General features: G+C 39.9%; 1 protein-coding gene across 1 annotated transcript in view; it reads right to left on the bottom strand.

Annotated features, from left to right (window-relative positions):
• Positions 1-228: 228 nt before the first annotated feature.
• Positions 229-22,770, bottom strand: part of TMC1 (transmembrane channel like 1) — a 78,781-nt gene continuing 56,239 nt past the window's right edge. Inside the window, exons 12-20 of the mRNA XM_054032225.1 lie at positions 17,900-18,079; positions 17,043-17,195; positions 15,295-15,423; positions 10,007-10,074; positions 5,862-6,101; positions 3,959-4,084; positions 1,911-1,989; positions 1,680-1,803; positions 229-567 (exon numbers count right to left, since the gene is read on the bottom strand). Of these exons, the coding sequence (XP_053888200.1) occupies positions 293-567; positions 1,680-1,803; positions 1,911-1,989; positions 3,959-4,084; positions 5,862-6,101; positions 10,007-10,074; positions 15,295-15,423; positions 17,043-17,195; positions 17,900-18,079 (1,374 nt within the window). The 3' untranslated portion in view covers positions 229-292. The remainder of the gene's footprint in view (positions 568-1,679; positions 1,804-1,910; positions 1,990-3,958; positions 4,085-5,861; positions 6,102-10,006; positions 10,075-15,294; positions 15,424-17,042; positions 17,196-17,899; positions 18,080-22,770) is intronic.

The raw sequence follows: 22,770 nt of genomic DNA on the forward strand, positions 1-22,770 counted from the left end.
TTCTCATCATAAATATTTATATACTTAGAAACACTTTGACACTCATGACAACATACATCTTTCCAAGACATTCAGATTAACAAGAAGACTAATGCAGTGGTTTCTGTTAAATATTGGTACTGAAGCCTCCAATCCTGAAAATACACTGAGCAACTTCATGCACAGGAGGAGTCGCATTGAAATCAATGGGACACCTCACTTATTGGTTGAATCAGGGCCATTTTTTTTGCCAGGATTGTACCATATAATCCTGTAGTTCACTTTTACTAGAGGAAAGTGTAGAAGAGCCTTATTATCTATAGTTAGGAGTGCCCCTTGGCATTCTTGGGTGTCCTCCAGGAAAACCTTCAAAGCGTGGATTTCTGGGGGGGTAGCCGGGCATGCCATATCCTCTTGGCACTGGTGGTCGAGTCACAGCTATGTGTGGGGGTGGAGTAAGGCTTCCTCCTCTGCCATGCGAGGAATAATGAACATTTGGGCCAGGGCTGTGCTGCTGAGAGGGGCTTGCTTCGTGTTGGTGGCTGGTCTTTTTCTTAGACTCTTTGTCACCTTGTCCTTTCTGGGTACCTAAAATGTATTTAGAAAACCAAACTGAGCCATAGAACAGAGATTGCCTGTTAGAGCAGTAGGAGCAAGAGAAAGCTCAGCACTTACCCTGCCAACCCCATCTCTTAGAGTGAGGTTATGGGGAATGATTCAGAAGCTCCCCCCTGAAGTTTTCCAGCTAGCCCTTTCCATCCTCCAGGACCTTGAGTAAGGAACGTAGAAGCCCTCCCCCTTACATAAGGCAGCACCAAGTAAGTGGAGGCAGTTTCTAGGTTACTGGGGGAGTGAGGGTGGTGTGAGAGAGATGGCAAAACTCAGCAATTTCATTATAAAACTGGCCAATTTCAGCAGGGTGCACTTGGAATTCCCCACATAGCTCTGCTGATGTGCCTCATTCCTGACCTACATCCTCCCTAATATTCCAGCCCTGACTTCTCCTACTGCCAGTCATGCCAAACTGTGTGCTTGTTTTGTGGCATGGACAATGAGGACAGTAGTGCCTGAGTGTAGAGGGGAGAGCACACCACACCTTCTTTAAGGCAGGTAGAGCTGCCACATATGCAGCTTAGGACCATGCCTAGGAAGAAGTTTGGCTGACTGAGCCAGAATTCTTCCTGAGGATTCCTACTATATCATGGACTCGCTGCACCCCCCTTGCCTCCCTCCACCCCACCCCCCTGCAGGAGCCTGGACTTAAAAACCACAACCTGGCCCTCAATATTCCAATATAAAAAATACTGTAGTATTCTGCAATAAAACTTCAGTCTACCAAAACACTTATGCACATGCTCAGTTTTTAAGCATGCGAATAGTCCCACTAACATTAGGAACCTGCTTAAGTGCTTTGCTGGATTGGGGCCTAACAGTCCAAAGTAATACAGCTTGCAGTTTGTTACTACTGTAGGATTCTGGATTGTTATTGAAAGAGCTTGTAATATTTCTTATAAGGGAAGGAGAAAGACCAATGCCATAAAGATTAACCTGGTGGCTGCAAGCTTCTGTATTGTGGTTAATTTGCACTATTTAATTTTCATGACTGTCCCTCTCAGGGTGTCACTGTACAGTAAGTAGAGAAGTTGAGACAGTGTAGAGGGATGGTAGCAAATATACAGACATCTTCAGAGCAGTCGCACCTTGATCTGCTGCGGAGTCTTGTTTTCTTCCTTGCTGCTTGGGTTTAGTCTCAAGGGAGTTTTCTTCCATCTCCCGTGACTGTTGTGCTTTTTGTTTGTTTCTCTTTTTGTTTTCCTCAGCTTGCTGGTCAAAGGGGAGAGAGGGAGACATACCTTAATTACTTAAATCATTTCTCTACTGATTCACAACAATAAAAAGTAACAGTTCTACCCTCTTTATGGCATCCTTACACTTTGTAGCTTCTTTTTGAGATCCAAGTTAGCTTCCTTGTAGGTTTTGGATGTAGCATTGAGATAATAGATACTCAATCTAAATTTTAAAGGAAAAAGAATACATTATGTTAGGTAAGAATTGTAAAATCTAACATCATTCTTAATAAATCCACATTACAATAAATAGGTTGTCCCTATCCTCTATAATGTGTTAATATGAAGAGTGGCTTTTACTCCACCACCCAGTCTTATTAACACTAACATTTTGACAGTTCAGTTATGTGCTCCCTCACAGGAGAAAGAAAGTACATTTCTACCTGAGATCCCAGAACAACCTAACTGAAAAATTCACTTTCCCTATTTAAGAACCTTACTTTCAGTTACGGTGCTAAGGAGGCAGTTCCATCCAGCTGTTCTTCCATAACATGGGTGTTCTGCAAAACTGACTTGTAAAAGATGTATAATGTATTTTTAAATGACCAAATGTTTATAAAATCCTTTAAACTTGCACAACAATAGGAAATTTAAGTGCTGTAGTGACAGGAAAGACAACAAGCAAAAACACGGAAAACTAGTTGATTTTTGTTCTAAATCATAATCTTCTAGCACACAAAATCACGACTACATGGCATAATTTTCTTTGTTAAATAACTGTAAGAAATTAGCACATTTTCACCCCCTACTCTCACCTAATGAAACTCTAACTGGAGATCCAGCTATGTGATGTCTTATAATGATATTAACAGTATGTCATGCTCCTGTTTGAAATAAGTGATGATCTTCTCCCTGTTTGTTGACTCTAGTTTGCCTTGTATTGTCTTTGCCTTTGTTTTGGGTCACAGTCCCCTAATGCACAATATAGATAGCTCCCCTTGAAATCAATGGGAGCTACCCATATTCTTCAATGAGAGTCTTTCTGTATATAGTATGATTGTCAGCAAGTTTTTGCCAAATTTCATCTCAAAATTGCATTCTGCCTGTGTAAGTTCCTTCTGCAGTTTCTGTTACACTTACTGTTTTTCACTTCCTGTTCTAAAATATTTGGCAATATAACTGTGTGTTGTTAAATCATGTCTGAATTTTACCCAAGCGTAAGTGACCAGATGTCCCGATTTTTTTTAGGGACAGTCCTGATATTTGGGGCTTTTTCTTATATAGTCGCCAATTGCCCCCCACCCCGTCCCGATTTTTCACACGTGCTATCTGGTCACCCTACCCAAGAGGTAGCTGCACTTTTGTGTGTGCTAAGTGATCCTATAAAGTGATCCTTTGTAAAGTCCTTTGGGATGAAAGGTATCAGGATTATTATTCTTATTCAGGACTGATTTATGGACAAACGTCTATTCCTAGTCCAAAGTCTCAGAAAGTGGACTTTGGACAGGGAACTTCTAGTACAAGGGGGTAGCAATCATGCCTTACTGCACACCACTTACATTGGGGTTTTAGCCAAAGAATCTAATTTGGAAGCCCTCTGTGTGGGTTCTCTGCTACATGCCCCCAACTCTTACCTCACACCTAGTTTAGCAAAATGATGGTAGTTCTGCTGCTTTTCAGGCCTCTTTATTATTACACAAAACCCGAGATGCCCAGGAACAGGCTTAAAGAAAGCTTTGTATCAGGGGAATAGCACTTCTGAGAGTTCACTACGAAACATGCTCGGTTTTATGATGTGCAGTTCTGCCCAATAGACTGATTAAACTCGCTCCACTTTGGACCTCATATAGTTTTTTTTTTTTTTTTTGGGGGGGGGGGGGGGTGTTATTTTTGTTTTTATTTGGGGTTTTTTTTTTGCTTCTTAATGATTTTTGGCACTATGGTAACAAAACAAGACAAAAATGAAGCCATTGAACAAAAGAGAGAGATTGGGGAGCCTGCCCTTTGTGCAACTACACATTAATTATGATCAAGCAAAAGACTTGTGAATTCTTCAAGTCCCTCAAGGCAATCAGTGTTGTACTTGACTGTGTTTCCAGTGGACACCTACGGTTATGGAGGCTTGACATGAAAGGAATTGGGTAGAGATTCATATAGGAAAGCTTTGATCTGATTTAAGATACTGTACTTACACCATAAGCAATATGAAGGGCAAGATCAGTCCAGGGTTAGAAGCATAACTAAATACTTTCCCAAACCAGGAAGGGAAGTCATTCTCTAAGGTTTCTGAAATGACCTCAAACATTCTAGTTTTCCCACTGTTAAAAACAAAAATTAACACTGTATCACATACCTTGCCAATGCCAGTGTAGCATTGTGTATCAGCATACAACAAGATTATATTATATAGACCAGGGCTGGGCTCAACAATAAGTTATTGTCATTCACATTATTTAAATGCTCTTTACTGAGTCGATTTTAAGAAAAACATAACTTTTTATGCATGTTAACAGATTAAAGCAGAACAGAAAAAATTAAAATGGGTAGCTTGTTCATTCCTTGGGGCATAGGGCAAAGGAAATCTTACTGAAGCTGTTCTAGTTTATCTAATCCTGAATTACACATGGTTTGGGATTGCAGTTACATAGACCAGTCCCCAGATGTCACCCTCTATGTCTTCTATGATCTGATTTACTAAATGAAAATTGGCAATCAGTATCACCTGCTTTGTACCAGTTCTGTGAAATCCAACCAGTTTCATGTCTCAGCAGATTTGCTGGTATTTCATGCATTTCTCCCACAAAGTGACAGTGAGTGTCTGGAAAACATCTCCTGAATGATTTGCCTATACCCAAAGGAACTTTTAGAGCTAAGACATCAAGAGTTCTGTGCCTTTAGAAGATGCACTGGGATCACTTTATTAATGTATTTTTCAAGCCCTTCACTGGAAACCAGATCTCCATGTTACTGCTCTTCTCCTTTTACTCCATTAACACATTTTTGCTAGCAGATATCAAAGACTCAAACATGTTAAAATCTAAATGTCGTGTCTAACTATTGCTTGCTTACTAGTGTAATATGTCACACTAAATGGCAAACAGAGATGCTGAAGACTTCTCCCCTGATATTCCACTTCTGCAATGTACAGGGTGAAGAATAGGGCATGGGATCAGCTTTGTTCTTGGATGGGCAGGTGTCTTCATAGCTATATCCCCCTCTGCTGTTACCTGCTTGCAGGGGAATGCAGGCTCATCTTTTTCAAAAGCAACTAGTGATTCTGGATGCCTAACTTGAGACACCTTAAAGATTATTGAAGAATTGGTGTTCAGCACCTTCTGAAAATTCTTTTTCAGGTGTTTCAAGCTGGGCACCCAAAAACTGAGGTGCTCACAATCACTAGTCCCTTTTGAAAATGTAGACCACGTTATCTGGGTTATTGTTTATACTTATTTCAATATGCATGGATTTACACACAAATTGCTGTCAACACGGACACCCTTTCTTTCCTTCATTACTGAGAACTCCAGAGGATGACTCTCAACACCAGAAATATATTATAACAGTGCTACTGAATCTAACTCCCTGAAGTACTGCAGAGAGTCTCAGAAATTTGAGATGGAAAAGCTCTATTCGGTCATCTAGTCTTCCCCTCTGCTACTGCCACATCCCTTTCTGCAGTATGTTTTCTAGTGCTTGCTGCAGCCTATTCTAAATGTTCTATCTCCCAAGCAATGAGACTATTCTACACTCTAACAGATCATCTCAAGCAGGTAGAGCATGTATCTCTAACAGAATGGTTCTCTCTTCCTTACATATAATTTCAGACTTGATCACACTAGTAAGAAACTTTATTTAAAAAAAAACAGAATTTCTGTCTTACCAGTTAGTGAATACTTTTTAAATAGTTAATCATTTCTCTCACATTTAATTCATCTTCAGAGATTATGGTCCTATGCACAAGTAAAATTAGCATAGTTTATAAAGTGCCAACACTTAGTAAGGAAGTTGGTTTTAGTTATGTCATTCACTGTACAGTAGTCATACCATGAGATAACCTATTTGTCAGGGAAGAGACGGATATAAAATGTGAAAGACCTGAATGGGCCGCAGTCAAAGGACGGTGGGATAGAGACAATAGTGTACACGGCAGGCAGAGTGGAGAGGAAGAGAATAAAGAGCAGCATGGCCATGTAGAAGTTATTGGATCTAGAGGCTTTGAAGACCCTCTCATGGGGGACATTGCAGCACATCACAGCCCAGCATTGCAGATACATCGAGGTGTGAAGACGAAACACATTGATAGCTGGCAGGCCTGGAGCATAAAAAGAACCCATCCTAGAAACAAACAAGAAAGTGCTCTGTAAAACTCTGCAGCCTTAGATACACCAAAACTCTTCACCCACCCTGGGCTTTCATATCCCCTTGTTTTGCAGCCACATACAATGCACTCCATTTTGCAGCTTGTGAAGCCTTGTTTAACTCTTTTTATTGGTCTTGGCTCTGTTCCTTCCATTGAGTTCATGGCATATGGCTAAAATACTCTTTAAATCATGTCTTTCCAAGTCTCAAGGCTCTCCCCCTCCCCTTTTTCTTTCTCCAACTGAATTTTAACAACCAGTCAGAAAACTGTTATTGATTTCCCCCTTTCACTTTCTTCTTCTTTAAATGGTTCTTTCATTTTCAAATCCACTCAGATTGTCATTCATTTATAGAACACATAATCCCAAACGTTATACCCCATAATCTCTTACAGGCTTGATGAGTAGTTTGTTTTATCATAATCCAGCCTAGTCTTAATTTAATTTGCTGTTGTTTTATTAATATTTTTGCTGTCTCCTGGAGCTGACATTTACTTCACTTATTCTTTTACCATGGTGTGACCGAGAGCACTCCTGTATTCACACACTACAGGTTATTGTCATAATCGTTGTGTAAAATATGCCTTGTGGGGTATCATTTAAAAACTAATAACATACTGATCATTAAGATTCTTGTGTAATGTATGGAATGTGTAGTAAGAGGTATGAACATAAACTGAAATTATGATTACAATGTGTTTACCAGTCAAGTCTCACTAAACCGGTTTCACAAAGACAAAGGACAAAACTGACAGTCTAGCCTGGCATCATCAAAGCTGATTAGCAATCGCTGGTTAAGTGGCCATTCTTTGGCAACAAAGGGGGCAGGAACAGATTGATCTGTATTTTAGCAAACAATAACATGGAACCTCTATCACTCTATGGCTCTTTCCTCACAGCTGGAATGAACTTTATCTAGAAGTAAACCTCAGGAAAATGCATTTCAAAGGGTGATTAAACTATAAAAATGGGGGGCAAAAACACCGCAGGTTCGCTCTCTTTTTTTACCTAACACAAAGGAACCAGCCCTTTGACTCTAGGGGAGAGATTCTGACCTGAGAATTTGGTCAGCCCAGTAGCTGGAAACATATGTTAAGGATTTTACCTTGAACCAAATATAGCTTGTAAAGTTTTTGCTACTAGGAAGCATTTTGTCTTTATTATTCTGGTAACTATTTCTGACTTTAATATCTTATACTTGTACTCATTTAAAACCTCTCTCTCTTTGTAGTTGCACCCAAATGTGACACATAGTTATTTAGTGCCTGATTCTAGTTAAGTACCTATTGATTCTGATAAATGTTGTTAGTTGTTTATAGTTACATGTTTATGACTTTGAAACACTGGGCACTCATGTTCTTTGGCTTCACTCTTCTTGCCCCTCTGATTTGAGGATCTAATTCTATTTACCGGTGTGGCTAAGTGGATGGGACCCAGAAGACTTGATTCTATTTCCAACTCTGCCATTGGTCCACTAGGTGACCTTGGGCAAGTCACACCCCTTCTCTATGCCTCAGTTTCCCCATGTTTAAAATGGGGATAATGGTATTTCCCTCTATGGAGTGCCCCCTCTTGGAGATCTGTGGATGAAAATTGCTATATAAGAGCTAGGTATTACTATTATATTGTAACTTTACCTCCTCTTCTTTTCATCTGTTCTTAATGGATAGAGACCATATAGACTCTGCTAGTTCTTGGCTAAGGGCACATAGTACACCTTGTGCCCCTGATCATACTCTCACTGAAATCAGTTGCAAAACTTTCACTGACTCCAGTCAGTTGAGGATCAAGCTAATTTGTGCCCATTATCATCATTTTTAGGTACAACATTTGAAGCAATCCAGAGTAAATTTTGCAGATGACTCATTAATATGCAAATTCACATGAGAAGGTTTAAATTCCATTCACTTTGCAGAACAGGAAGCCTTTCTATAAAGAGAGAAATGAATCTCCCTACATACACATGCAAATATACACAAATATACTCAGGCCTCTCAAATCCTCTCCAGATACAGGCTAGACCCAGCCACACCAAAAGCTCTCATGTCACTGCAGTTCAAGTGAGTACATGTGTGTGCAGCTCAAAATAATTCTAGAAATATACAATAACTCATTATATATTTTATTAAAATTGTAACAAATAGTTATTCATTATTTTATTGCTGTCATTTTTACTGTCTCTCTTAATTTCACTTGAGATGATCAAATGTTTATTATAAATGTTAAATCACTAAAAAACATAACAAGTTCACTGCTTGATATAGGCAACATTAGCTAACATGTTATGGTCTCACTCGTGCAGTATGTAGCAGGCAGTTGGACTGCTGGGTCCATGTGGATCCCACATTGGGGACCATGCTATATTAGAAAGTGTATATTGTGACAGAGTATAGATGTGTATAATATTTGTATTTGAATGAGGTATTAAACATGAAATGTTCTGAAAGTAATCAAAAATAAACCCAATCTGATCCCAAAACCAACCTCCCAACTTTTGATAATGAAAGGCTGACTTTCAATCCCCTCCCATCTTCCTTCCCCCCAGCCCCCCAAAAAAGTGCTAATGATGGTGGTGGAATGACCATGCCATTCATGGTGCATAAACTTGGGAGTGCATTTTATACTACAGCTGTATCATCTTGATGAACAGTGGAGTGTGTGCAGCAGAAATTTTAAGTATGAGCAACTGGGATGTCAGTTGCTGCTGCCTTTATGATCACACAATAATATGCTGTTTTACAAGCTAATTTGTTAGTTTAACCTCGAGTGCCAGGTAGACACTGGCCCTGTGGATTTTCAATGTACCTAGGGCCAGATTAACCAAGGGGCCCATATTTCTGTGGCTCTGTGATGTATGTGATGAGCAGACTGGCTGCAGCATGAGGCTGCTGCTCCAGGCCTAGATTAGATGCATAGGAGGCTAAATACACATGAGTTCTGCTGTGAGTACCAGGGGCTGCTCCAGGGCCAGGAAAGGGGACATCCCCAGCTGCTGTCTGGGTAGCCAGAGGAAGACTAACTCCCCCTAATGCACTAGAGACTAGAGTTATATCCGAGTAAAACCACTGTAGAGCATAGTCGGTCCCTGTCTTTACAAGTGAGGGTTGAGAAGTATTCTCAGCAGGCTATGTCAGTGCTGTCCCAATAATGGAGCAAGAGATCATTCCTGAGTGATGTAAATCACTCCACAAAGGGACTTAGCATGTTGCCCCACAGTGGTCCCAGCGCTTACTAGTTCAGTTCATGAAGACCAGAAATGGGTCTCAAACTCAGTAGCACAGCTGAGCACTACCACTAAGTGATCCATTAGTTCACACTGGCAGATTTTTTTATATATTTATTTAGGTATTTATTTATCTCTGTCATTTTTTTCCATAGGATACAGGGGTAAGGAAACAGCTTTTTGACTGAGAAACTCTTTGGATTTGTGCCACATTAATACATTGTTATTTTTCAATATAAAACCACAGATCAGAGTCTCCAGAATGCTCCGCTGCTCCAACAATGCTCGGCAGCTATAAACCTAACTTTACAGCTGCTGTGTGTCACCGGAGCAGTGCAAAAGATAGCAGAATATATTGCTGAATGTGGTCCCATAACCTTAGCCTGGGACTGACTCACCACTGTTACCCTAATTCTTTGCTGATTTAACTCCATTGATTTCAAGGTGTCCAGTTTGATACCTATTGAGCTACATTGGCATAAAACTGGAGTACTACAGTGGTGAATCAAGCCCAGCATTTCAGAAGTGACAAATATGTGAATTTCTGTGTTTCATGCTTGATTTCACAGGCAGTGTGAAAAAATTCACACCCCTGCTGGCTAAGCTGACCTAGTATACAACCATCTGTTAATACCATACATGTTCTCTGCCACACCTACCAGATCATGCCTTGGTTAAAGATCAGTCCCAGCACATTTCCACTTATATCAAACTCTGAATATGAAGGCTGAAAGAAAAGGCACAATGCTTCCATTAGGCTTGCAGATAATGTTTTAAACTGACACAGAGCTGTAGATTAAAACTGTCATCTACAACAGCAACAACATACTGGCAATGTCTTCTCAAGACTCTTCTGTTGCATATTAACAATGATTCATGAAACAAATGAATATGACTCAAGATCAATGTATTGCCTTCAGTACAGCCTGCAATATTTCATTATAAATCTTATTGAGCTTTTTGAAGAGGTGCAGGTACTACTGGAAAGTACAAAGAGTTCCATTTTTATTGGATATGCTTTGAACTTTTAAAACAATGATTCATAGATTCTAAGTCCAGCAGGAACAATTGAGATCATCTAGTCTGACCTCGTGTATAACATAGGCCATAGGATTTCCCATTTAAATTAGAGGATATCTCTTTAGAAAAAATATTCTATCCTGATTTAAAATTATACAGTGATGGGGAATCCACCACAACCCTTGGTAAATTGTTCCAGTTAACATTTGCTAATTACTTTCACTGTTAAAAATGTGTACCTTATTTCTGGCCTGAATTTGTCTAGCTTCAGCTTCCAGCCATTGATCTTCTTATCTGTTTGACTGTTCGACTGAAGAGTCCTCTAGAATCAACTTTTCCCCCCATGTAAGCAATTAGACAGTGATCAAGTCACCGCTAACCTTCTCTTTAATAAGCTAAAGAGATTGCACTCCTTAAGCCTATTCTAATCCTTTCATCATTCTCATGGTTCTTCTCTGAACTCTTTCCAATTTATCAACAACCTTCTTGAATTGTGTACTCCAGAACTGGACATAGTATTCCAGTAATGGTCACCTCTGGGCACTTATCTATGTATAAGTGTGTGTGAATGTATTAGAGCTAGTCAGAAAATGTTGGGGGAGGGGTGCAACTAGGGGAAGGCTGGAAAAGGTTGCACAGGCACCCTTAGGAAATACTATAACCTGTGTACTTGATTTTGCAACCTTAATGTTCCCTTAACATAACTTTTTATATGAAATATACATGTCTATATATAGTGCTGTGATATGTATGTTGTTTATACAGCCTTTGCTCTAAAGTAAAAGAATACTGCCAGGCAATACAAATTATTTTATGGATAAGTAAAGTGGATTTTAGTTTTGTTGATACTGTATGAAGTAAACTATCAGTTTACTACTGGTGATGATGGAAGAGGCAGAATGAACACAGACTGATTTTTTTTTTTTTTCAAATTAAATCGTGTCAACAGGGTTAGCAGTGGGAAAATTGGGGGCAGATTCACCAGTAAATTCTGGCTGCTTTGTGTGCTCCAACAGCATTTGTAAACCTGGCTTAATTAACTTGGATTTTGTCTGCTTTACATTACTAGGGCTGCACAAGGTATCTAGACTGCACTGGTGAATCTGGGCCCTTAACTTTTGACTTGTAAACTGAGCAAATCTCTTAAATGTGACCTTGAATTATCCATAGCTAGTTCATTTAGCTTCATCAACCAGGAAATGTATTAGTGGCACTTAGTGAATAATAATCAATAACAAAAATAAGGAATCCACTTACTCCCAAGTAAACGTTCCATAACTTTCATTAACATTTAATCAGAGCATCCCATTTGCTGGCTGCCCCAGGATCACTGACAATGCATATTCCCAGGCAAGCAATCAAGAGTGTGTGACTATCCTGTCAAATGTAGCTGTGCTGTGCATGGCAGGCCTGCTCAAGCGTAAAAGGTATGAGATATGGTCTTGCTCTTCTAGTCCACATTTAATTAGAGCTCTTGTCTGTCCAACCTATGCTTTAGTGATTTATTTGTTATTCTTTTAACATACAAGAAGGTAGCTAAAAGCAATGGGGAAGCAAAAATTAGGCAGTGGTATGAAATACTAACTGGAGAAATTGAAATGCTAAATGGCTGAATAGAACTCCTGATTCAAGCGTAAAAACTAGAAACTAAGACCAGCCAGTTTAATACTTTACATCCAAGTGAGTAAAGCGGGTCTATACTATTCTGAGGGCTAAATGACATCTTTTATGAGTCAGGGAAAGAGGGAGGAGGAGCATGGCCAAAGTAGCTGGGTCAGGAGACATGATCTCTTGGTAGGGTGCAATGGCATTGGGTAGAGCACAATGAGCAACAGGACTTGCTTCAAGTTGAGGGCCCGTTCAGCAATGTACTTAAGCACACACCATTTTTAAGTGTGAGTAGCCCGTTGACTTTAGTAAGATTATTTCCAAGCTTAAAGTCATAGTTTGGCCTAAGCCTATATCCCCTCATTGTCACTTGTTCTCAAACAGTACCTGTAACATCTTTCCCAGGAATCCGGGACAGCATTATATTTTGGGGTAATGATGATGATCTAACAAGTGACATTTCTTACTGTTTGCATTTGGCCAGGCTTTAGAAACCACCAGGAAGCAAATTGGCATTTTTTTCATCTTTTTTTCTAAAGCCAACAATGACGTTAGCATTTCCTGCAGAGATCAATAAAGGCGTTCCTGCCACTTTGGTTCAGGGACTGTGATTATCATCCATGCAGTAAGATTTACAGTACATCTGCTCCCATGGCCTTTGGTACAAGCAATATGCAGATGATACTCAGCTCTATATCTCCTTCATATCAAATTCTGGCACCTCCCATCTTTCCCAGGGCTTCAGCGAGATAAGCACCTACGTGAAGAGCAGCTGGCTGCTCTTAACACTGGGCAAATCAGAGGAGCAGTTTGTAGGAAGAGGGAAACAGGCCAAGCCTATAACATCACTTTAAATGGACGGCATCTGCTCTCCAATTATCAGAGTGGCATGAAGGCTTGGAGTCATTCTGGACTTTTCACTGCTCCTGGATCCCCTAATAGCCATAGTACCCAAAAAACACCTGTTGCTACTATTGGCTGGTAAGGAGGCTGTGCCCCTTTCTGTGCGATGTGAGATTGGCCACAATGATTCATGCGTTCCTCACCTCCAGGCTCAACTAGCACAATGGCTGTGGTAAATTTGAAGACTGATGAAGCTCCGGCTGGTCCAACACGCAGCAGCCCATCTACTAAGTAGCACAGAGCAATGAGAGCACATCATTCCAGAGCTTCACATGGCACACTGACTCCCTGTCCAACACTGAGTTTCATTTATGTGCCTGGCTTTGACATTACAGAGGTTGTGCCTTGGTTATCTCAGGAACTGCCTTTCTCTTGAGACCAACCACAACAGCTCTATTTGTCAGGGGGGTGCTGGTGTTAACAGTGTGTGACAGACCCAGACGAGTAGGGTACAGGAGTCTGGTAGAAGGCAAATATACTGGTCACAGGATGAGTAGTTTTCTGTTCCCTGAGTGACCAGAGAAAGGGGCTGCACTAGAGTAATTAGGAACCTGCTAGAACCAGTTAAGGCAGGCAGGCTAATTAGGACACCTGGAGCCAATTAAGACAAAGCTGCTAGAATCAATTAAGGCAGGCTAATCAGGGCACTTGGATTTTAAAAGGAGCTCACTTCAGTTTGTGGTGCGAGTGTGAGGAGCTGGGAGCAAGAGGCGCAAGGAGCTGAGAGTGAGAGAGTGCTGCTGGAGGACTGAGGAGCACAAGCGTTATCAGACACCAGGAGGAAGGTGTTTGGAGGAGGCCATGGGGAAGTAGCCCAGGGAGTTGTAGCTGTCATGCAGCTGTTACAGGAGGCACTATAGACAGTTGCAGTCCATAGGGCCCTGGGCTGGAACCTGGAGTAGAGGGCGGGCCCGGGTTCCCCCCAAACCTCCCAATTGACCTGGACTGTGGGTTCTTCCAGAGGGGAAGGTCTCTGGGCTGTTCCCCAACCCACATGGTGAATCTCTGAGGCAAGAAAATCCGCCAATAAGCGCAGGACCCACCAAGATAGAGGAGGAACTTTATCACAAGTGTTAAGGCTGAAACTTGCCACAACAGAGTGTTTTCTCAGTGGCTGGTTCATAGCTATGGAACTCTTCCACAAGAAACTAGAATGGCAAGCATCCTAACCATCTTGCAATAGCTGTCCCTGAATAATAACTCGACTAAATAGCTCAGTGTCATTTTTTCCCTGAAGATAGCTCCTAATATAATTAATAATAAATCCATGCATACTTTCATGGCATAAAATGAGGAGAGAGGGATGGATGAGGAATGAAAGGAGATTAGTTTTACACACTGCATTCTATTTATTGTGTTGGTGTTAAATATTACCAGGATGGGTGCATTGAAATACCAAGAAATTAACTGTGTAAGGGAACTCTGTTTACACTTAAATTTTTTCTACATTATGAGCTCTTTACCGGTACTGTATACCCATATACTATAACAGCAAAAGCACTCCTAGTGTTGGCATAGCTTATATCAGCAAAACTATGCTTTACCAGTGTACCCGCTCCCTGAACAAAGCAAGCTATATTGGTAAAAGCACAGTTTTGCTGGTATAACTGTATTTACACTAGGGGCTTTTGCGGGCATATCTAGTCAGACAGGGATCATAGCCCCGACAAACATAGCTGTTTCAGAAGAAGTCTTTAGTGTAGACACAGACTTAAGTTTACATCAAGTTCAACTCTGAATGCTTTCTATTGTTGAATACAACAAGGAGTCCGGTAGCACCTTACAGTCTAACCGATACATTTGGACATAAGCTTTTGTGGGTTAAAAACCTCACTTCTTCAAATACAAGGAAACAAGGAAAGAACGGGCCTTAGAAAACATCCTACAGACTAAGGATGAAATCCTTGCTTCATGGGATTTTGCCAAAGACTTAAATGAAGCCACAGGCTTTCATTCTAGATATTCCGAATGCACCTATCACCAGACAAATTGAGTTACTGATCTAATCAGGTGAATGTTATGTGATCGTGATTAATCTTAATTAAAACAGCGTTCCAACTAAAACAATTTCTAATGTATCTAAAACCAGCCCTTCGATGCTTTTTCCTCATCCCACTGGCTGGCTTTGTCATATTAGAAACCATTTAAAGCCTGATTTACAGCTCACAGAAGCCTTTTCAGTGACTTCAGTAGGATATGTATTAGATCCTTTAAAATGGAAATGTGTATAAACAAAGCAAAGTAGCAAGAGAGGAGAAAAGATGATATTTAATGTTGTTCAGGGATTTTGAAGCTGATGGGCCTTGTCTTCTCTAAACTTGGGATGCTCAAGATGAAAATACAAATTACTACCAACATGTCAAGTGATAATCTGATAATGGAATTAAGAGAGAGAGAGAGAGAGAGAGATACTTACAAATCCATACTCCAAGTCCCAGCACCAGCAGTAATTGAAAAACCTGACAAAGACGGCTCTCAGGAAATCTCCAATTATAATTGTGATGTATGTTGTCATAGTGTCAGAGATTGTCAGTCGCACAAATTCCTGTTGACACAATGTTTTCTTTTAAGAGAACGTTTAGGCTAGTTATAAATAAATAATACTGGGAGACATCCCCAGATGTGCTCAGCACATTTTAGAAGAGAGGGGAACTTTCTGCCCCTTTACTATCCCTACTGATCCCTGGGGGTTGCCAGGGGCCAAATTGGCCCCCAGCATGTTAGAACAGTCCGAGGACTGCTGTAACATGGTGGATAACCGCCTGCTAAGTGACCATTACCAACTGGGACTGCCAGAGTGTAATCCAGTCCCCACTGTGAAAAACCTCCTATTCTGGAGGCAGAAGGGCTGCAACAGTGCAATTCTTAGGTAGATGATATCCTAAATCCCCTTTTCATCCCTGACACTAAGCATTCAAACATGTAGGGTAGACTATGCTCTCTTCCCTCCCCCCAGTTACCACAGGAATTGGAGAGAGAAGAAGATGGAAAATCCCAACATAAAAGTTTCTCCCTGCCCACATCCCACTGGGAGGCCCTAGTAGATGCTTCACCACTTATCAGGCCTCACCCCAGACCTACTCTTCCCTCAATTTTTGGTCCTATTAGTGTGGTTTCCAGAAAGTCTGTCACTGTCACTGATGGGTCTCAAATGCTGCTGAATTAAAACCTTTGTTCCTCTGAGACACACAACAGATTGAGTTTCACAGCTTGTAATTCTGCACCAGTGTGTCCAGCAGAGAGTCTGCTAAACTGTTAGTATCTCCCAGGCTATCTGCCCCCTACTGGTGACATCTCCAGTGGGCTTTTTGTAAGAACTGTAAGATTTCCCAATGAAGATCCTGGTTTCCAGATAGGGAAATTGGCTGTGTGACTGGAGCATCAAAAGCTAGGATTCAATGGAGGATCTGGTCTTGGAGAGGAAAAAGCTGGAAGTTAAGAGAGAGAGGATAAGACAAGGTCAAAAGAAGGAAAACAGGTTGCAGGAAGATCACAGAAGCCACATAGAACATGGATAGCGAAGATGGATATGTATGTTGAACAGAATCAAACAGAACTGCTAGGTACACCCATCACTAAACTGTGCTGCCTGAAACTGCCCACAGTGTTAAATTGCAACACTTGCACCTGTTCCATAAAATATGGCGAAATAACTTTTTAAATGCAGTGATGGCTATTCAAAATGTATAGTTCAACAAGGCAAGTCTTACAAAATCTTGCCTTGTTGAACTACACATTTTGTACCTTTTGGTACACTCATTTTGCTGTCACAAATTGGTCTTGGGTGATCAAAATTCCAATCAAAATGATGCTACTCATCTTCCACATGGTAAATCCATCACCTTTCATGAGTGCTAAATATGCTGTACAAGACAGAGAGAAAGACAAGAGAATAGAAAAATAGAAGAGAAAAGAAATGTTTCCAGTCATTACAAGTTATAGTCAATGTGTGAGGGCACGGGGAACTGTGGGAGCCTAAGAAGATTCAAAAAAAGGAATAAGTATTTCTCTGCCCATTAGCAAAGGAGTGACATGGGACCCTGTCTTCTCCCAATCCTCAAGTCTTTTCTACTTTAGGGAAATGCCAGGTGAGAACAGAAACAGAGTGGTGCTGATGTAAAATCTTCTGAGAGATGCAATTTATTTAGGATAATAGTGAATTACCTGCCCTACCATTGTTTCCCAACATGGCCCTCTAGGGACGTCTGCAGGATCCACCTGTATTGGAGGAGCAGTGGCATTTTCTGGTATCGTACCATTGTAGAGGCTGGCTTCCCATATTGTCATGTTATACTTCACTATCTTCTCTTCTTCCAGCTAGAAAAAAATCCCAAATGTGTTTTTAATAAACAGGAGATCAACTGTGTGAACTTAACTCAGTGGTTCTCAATCTTTCCCATTCCTAGACCATCCCAACCCCCTAGAATGTCCCTCCCTTATAAGTGGGAGGGAACAATATGGGCACAGTGGAGTGGTCACTGCTAGAGCTGGGGGGTGGGGGTTGGGAAAAGTTACCTATCCTGTGAATTTCTTTGAGATTTTGAAGAAAAAAAAAATCCTGAATCACGATGAAAAGTAAACATCTTGGAGAAACAATTGCAAAACAAAAATGAAAAATAATTAGGTTTGCATCAATCAAAATGTTTTGTTTTGATTTTGGCCATTTCTTTAAATTTTTGACTATAACTAGCTTAATTTTCTTAACATGAAGTCAGTTTGAGTGAGAGATTTGTGTTCTGAAAATGTCAAAATGAAATATTTTTACAATTTCAGAATTTTTTTTTTTTTTGAGTTGAGGAATTTGTTTAAACCAACTCTTTTTCCAATAAGTTTCAGGTTCAACAAATCAGCATTTTTCTTATGGAAATTTTTTTTTATTGAGAAATTCCTGCCTGGCTGTAATCACAACCTCTTAACATCTGTTTGGTCTCCCTGTAGGTCACAGTCCCATCTTGGGAACCCTTGACTTCAGTCATTAGATGTTTGAAAAAACACACACATTCAATTCCTGGTTAGCTTGCCTTGAGATTGATCTCATCCATCAGGGCAATGATGAATGTGTATAGATTGCCCAAGAAGAGAGCAAAGATGCGCCCCAGCTGCCATCTCAGAGCTATTCGAGGGTGGTAATTTTCCAGAGAACTGATTACATCAAATAAAGTTGGACAGAACATTCCCAAGAGAGACATGACCATGTTCACCTGCAAAGAATCGCACAAGAAAAAGTTAGAGAGGAGTCCTGGGCTTTTGCTCTTCCCCTGCCATTTTAGCTGGCATTTCACCCAGTGCATAAACAAAACTTATTGTGGGAGTTCACATAAGATGTTTTTATGGGGGATGAAGGTGGAAAAAAATCAGCTGTAATCTACTGTAAATGGATAAAGTTTTCTTAATCTCTGTTTTTAAAGTTCTTTTTACCACTAGCATTCGTTACTTTATTCTAAATGGCACCTATTTTCAGGCCAAATTCTGTATCCGATCTGAAGGATTTTCCCATTTCCAATCATCTTTCAAGTTATATCCACCCCTCTTGCATGTTAAAGCTAATAGATTGCCAAAGGGATCCGGGTTTAAACAAAATGAGGTATTTTTAGAACAATGCACCACTAATTCAGTATCTGGGCCCTTATATGGCCCTTAAATAATCTGTATTTGATTGTCCACATTGCAGGTGCAAACCCAGTCTGTCCTCTCCTTTCTGCCTTTTGTGATTAGCATTCTGTAGCTGCACTAACTTGTCTATAAAAAGCAACAGAGAGTCCTGTGGCACCTTTAAGACTAGCAGATGTATTGGAGCATAAGCTTTCGTGGGCGAATATCCACTCCGTCAGATGTCAGACGAAGTGGGTATTCATCCACAAAAGCTTATGCGCCAATATTTCTGTTGGTCTTAAAGGTGCCACAGGACTCTCTGTTGCTTTTTACAGATCCAGACTAACACGGCTACCCCTCTGATACTTAACTTGTCTATATAACTGTATGCAAGTGTATTGAGTTGAATGGTCCTAGAGCATAAAGATATCTGCTAATAATTTTGAAATTCAGTATGGATTATACATTCCACAAACTGAATCTAATTCCATTTGGACTCCTAAGGAGTTGGTTGCTGGACTGCAGGTGAAATAGATTTTTGTTCTTTTGTTTGACTTTTTTTACAGATATCTTGGGACTGCCCTGAAATTAACCTCTTCTGTGCCCACTCTTGCCAAAACTTAAACAGAATGTAATACATTTACACCATCCTAATAACAAAGGGTAGAAAGCTGAGGTTACACTTCTGTTTGCACATGTAATGTGACACCAAAAAGGGACTACGCAGGCAAGAAAAAATTACCCTCCTGCATTTGCAACTACAGAGCATTGGTGTCTCGTAGAGTTTCATCAGTGGAAACAGTGTAAGAAATAAATGGCATTTCTATTTGTTGCTTTTCTGTTTTTGGATTTTAATGAGTGCTAATTACTGGATTTTCATATTTATAGACAACCAGTGGCATATTCTGTATGGGGCTTGTAGCACCATGTAATCTCTCTGAATAGCTGGAGGTTTTATGATGATAGAAATTCAAAGCTGTTTCTATAAATATAGAAAGGTGTTTAATTATCACTATTTAAACAACTAATTCTAACATAAAGAAATCACACTTACTTGTTAAACCTGAACAAACACAAAGTATGCAGCTGCCATCCCTTGCAGCTTCTGGCTTTATAATTGAAGAAGGCAGAATCTATTTACCACTGTGTACTATTAATTTAACAGATGATTGTTCTTAGGTGCTTACCTATTTGGTTTACCTAAATTTGATAGAAATCCTGAACATTGGTTCTTATTGTTTTGCATTATTGTGAGGTGTCCTTACTTTTTATTGGTGATGTTGCTGTTGAACAAAACAGGCATGTTGATAACAGACTATCCAAGAGAATCTCAGAAGTGCTTAAGAAACTTTACACTCCTCTGAGTCAGTACGGAATCAATGAACTAATCTCTATAGATAGAGAAATACATGCAAACACAGGTGATAGGTAGATTGGAATTACCATATTGGATCAGATTGGTGGCCAGTCTTGTCCACCAACCTGTCTCTGACAGTGTCCAGCACCTGATGCTCCAAAGGAGGGTGTAAGCAACTCCCCAATAGGCAGTTACAGAATAATCCGGCACCCAACGGAGTCTCATTGTAACCACTAATAATCTGAGGTTGGTTTAAACCCTGAAGTATGAGGATTTATATCCCTTCCAAAATTCTTCCCTCTTTTTAGTGTTTATTATCATAACTGTATGCTCTTATTAACATAGATGTCCAATCCCTCGTTTTAAATCATGCTAAAGCTGCTAAATCAAAATCTTTGCTAAATCTGACCTCAATGTCATTCTGTGCAATGAGTTCCACATTCCAATTGTGTTCTATGTGAAAAAGTATTTTCTGTCAATTTTGAATTTTCCACCTTTCAATTCCATTGATTTTTCCCTTGTTTCTCTATTATGAGACAGGATAAACAAACAGAAGTTTCTGAACTTCCTTCTCTCTACCATCCATAAATACTTTTATCATGCCCCCATTTATTAACCTCTTTTCTACAGTAAAATATCCCATTCTTTTCCATCTCTTTGCATGTCAGTGTTTTTCCATGCCCCTAGGCATTCTTGTTTCCTGTCTCTGAACCCCCTCTTATTCTGCAATATCCTTCTAGCTAATTGCAACCATCAATGAAACACAGCCATTTGTGGGATGGAAGGTGTAAGTCGTAAAACAATACACAGCAACACTATGACTATTTAAGTCAGAAGGTGAAGAATATGGTGGGCAATTGAAAATGCAAAAAGAGATTTAGGTAGAAGGATTTTAGGTTCACCAAAATTTTAAAAATTAAAAACAAACCAAAAAAACCCCTCTCTAGCTGTCTGGAAAATGCCAACCTTTTCAAGTAAATTTCTTTGAATTTTTTTCACATTTTTTCATTGAAATTCATAATTTAATTGAAAACTTTCTTCAGAAACTCAAATCCAACGACATCTATGTTTATGGAGGGAGCAAGGATTCACTCTCGACATTTGCTCTGCTTCAGGGTCAGATACTGGGGCAGATTCTCCCATATTGTTCACACCGATATTACATTGGGGTAACTGCAGTAGTTTAAGTGGAATTACACTGGCACAACAATAATGTAATGTAGTGGAAAATCAGGTGTTTCATTCCTAGAGGTGCATGTGCACAAGTGAATTAACCCTGATATCTACCCCTTCCCATATTCAGCTTCTCCATAGCTGCTGGATTTTTGCCAATCACTAAAAATCTGCAAAGAGCAGGAAGTGAACTTCAAAAGTAATGTGGAGCTGGGATTGTAGGTACACATGGAACAATAATCACCAGATACCCACTAACTAATGTGCAAACTGTAGCTCCAAACACATCCTTTCCCCTCACTGAGAAGTCAACTATTCTGGTGAGCAACCCTTTCCATGGCACTCTGAGGGCTAGAAAATAACAGCTGCACAAGCTGCTCTGATTTTCCCGCTGCTAAGGGAGGTTATGAATCTTGTAAGTTGTGCTGTGACTGCGGTGAAGTCTAAACACAAGCCCCCAGCATCGTAAATCACAACAGCAATTAATATTGAATGCTGATTGCTTGCTGTTTAAATTATAAGTTTAAGAATAAACAGTTTAGAAAATATAAATCACTTTCCATTCTTGCTGAATGCAATAGTAATAGCCTTGTCTACTACTGAAGGCAGTAGTAAAGCTCTATTTTTCATGTATTTTCAAATATTGTAACAATTTTTTAACAATTAAGAGGAAGATTTATACTTTATAGTAGCAAAACCTTGAGATGTCTAGAATTAAAACTGAATGTTGACATAGTGATACCTTAAATATAAATGCAGTGATCTACTCTATCCCCACTGCTGGTAGCTCTTACAACAGTTGGAAGGTATTTTTTTGCAAAAATCCATTGTGTTTGAGCTTGCAAGATCTTAAATGTAAAACCTATTTTTTGCTGCTGGAAAGACTTTTTTAATTTAACAAGACCTCCTTCTCTTTCAAGTGTTATTAACTACTCTGTTTTGGCTGAATCAGTCTGTCTACCCACAAGTTTTTTATGCTTTTATTATATGCCCTTTGTTAAGTAGTTTTATTGCTTAGGTAGTATGGACACTCTGCAAGTACATAAGATAAAGACACACAGATAGAAAGAGAATTTATGGATGTGGATTTTCCTCCCATTACCTATTTTCTACTAAATAATAATACTCAGCTTTTATATAGGGCTTTGCATCAGTACATAGCCAAGCACTTAACGAAGGAGGTAAGGATTATTATCCCCATTTTACCAATGGAGAAACTGAGGCACAAAGCGGTAAAGTAACTTGCCCACATCACCCACCCAGGCCATTGACAGAACCAGGATTAGATCCCAAGTCTACTGAATTTCAGTCCACTGCACTAGGCAACATTGTTCATCACTCAATCACCCCTTGCTCTGAAAATTCTCCCTGTGGAGTCAGTGAGAGGATTGCTGTAATAAGATACTGAACCTTCCTAATAAATCATAGTTTACAGTTCCTTGCTAGTCAGGTGCTGTTGTGTGAATGTGACCTATGAGTTAAGCCAGACAACATTAAATAGAGTAAATGCAATAGAGCACCGACTGATGCTCTTCTCTTTTTGTGGCAGAACAAGAATTTTGCCTCAGCTACCTGTAACAAAATCTGTTGTTTTAATCTCACATACACCAGTGTAAATCAGGAGTAACAGCAAAGACAGTGGAGTTACACCAATATAGAATCAGTGTAAGCAAGAGGGCAATCAGGCCCAAAGTCTTTTATTTGGTCTGTGCTGTGGGGAAGTGTGCTACATTTGTTAGACCCAGACTTGTGTGTGTGTGTGTATGTTTG

The sequence above is a fragment of the Malaclemys terrapin genome, chromosome 6, assembly GCF_027887155.1.
Source record: "Malaclemys terrapin pileata isolate rMalTer1 chromosome 6, rMalTer1.hap1, whole genome shotgun sequence".
NCBI lineage: Eukaryota > Metazoa > Chordata > Testudines > Emydidae > Malaclemys > Malaclemys terrapin.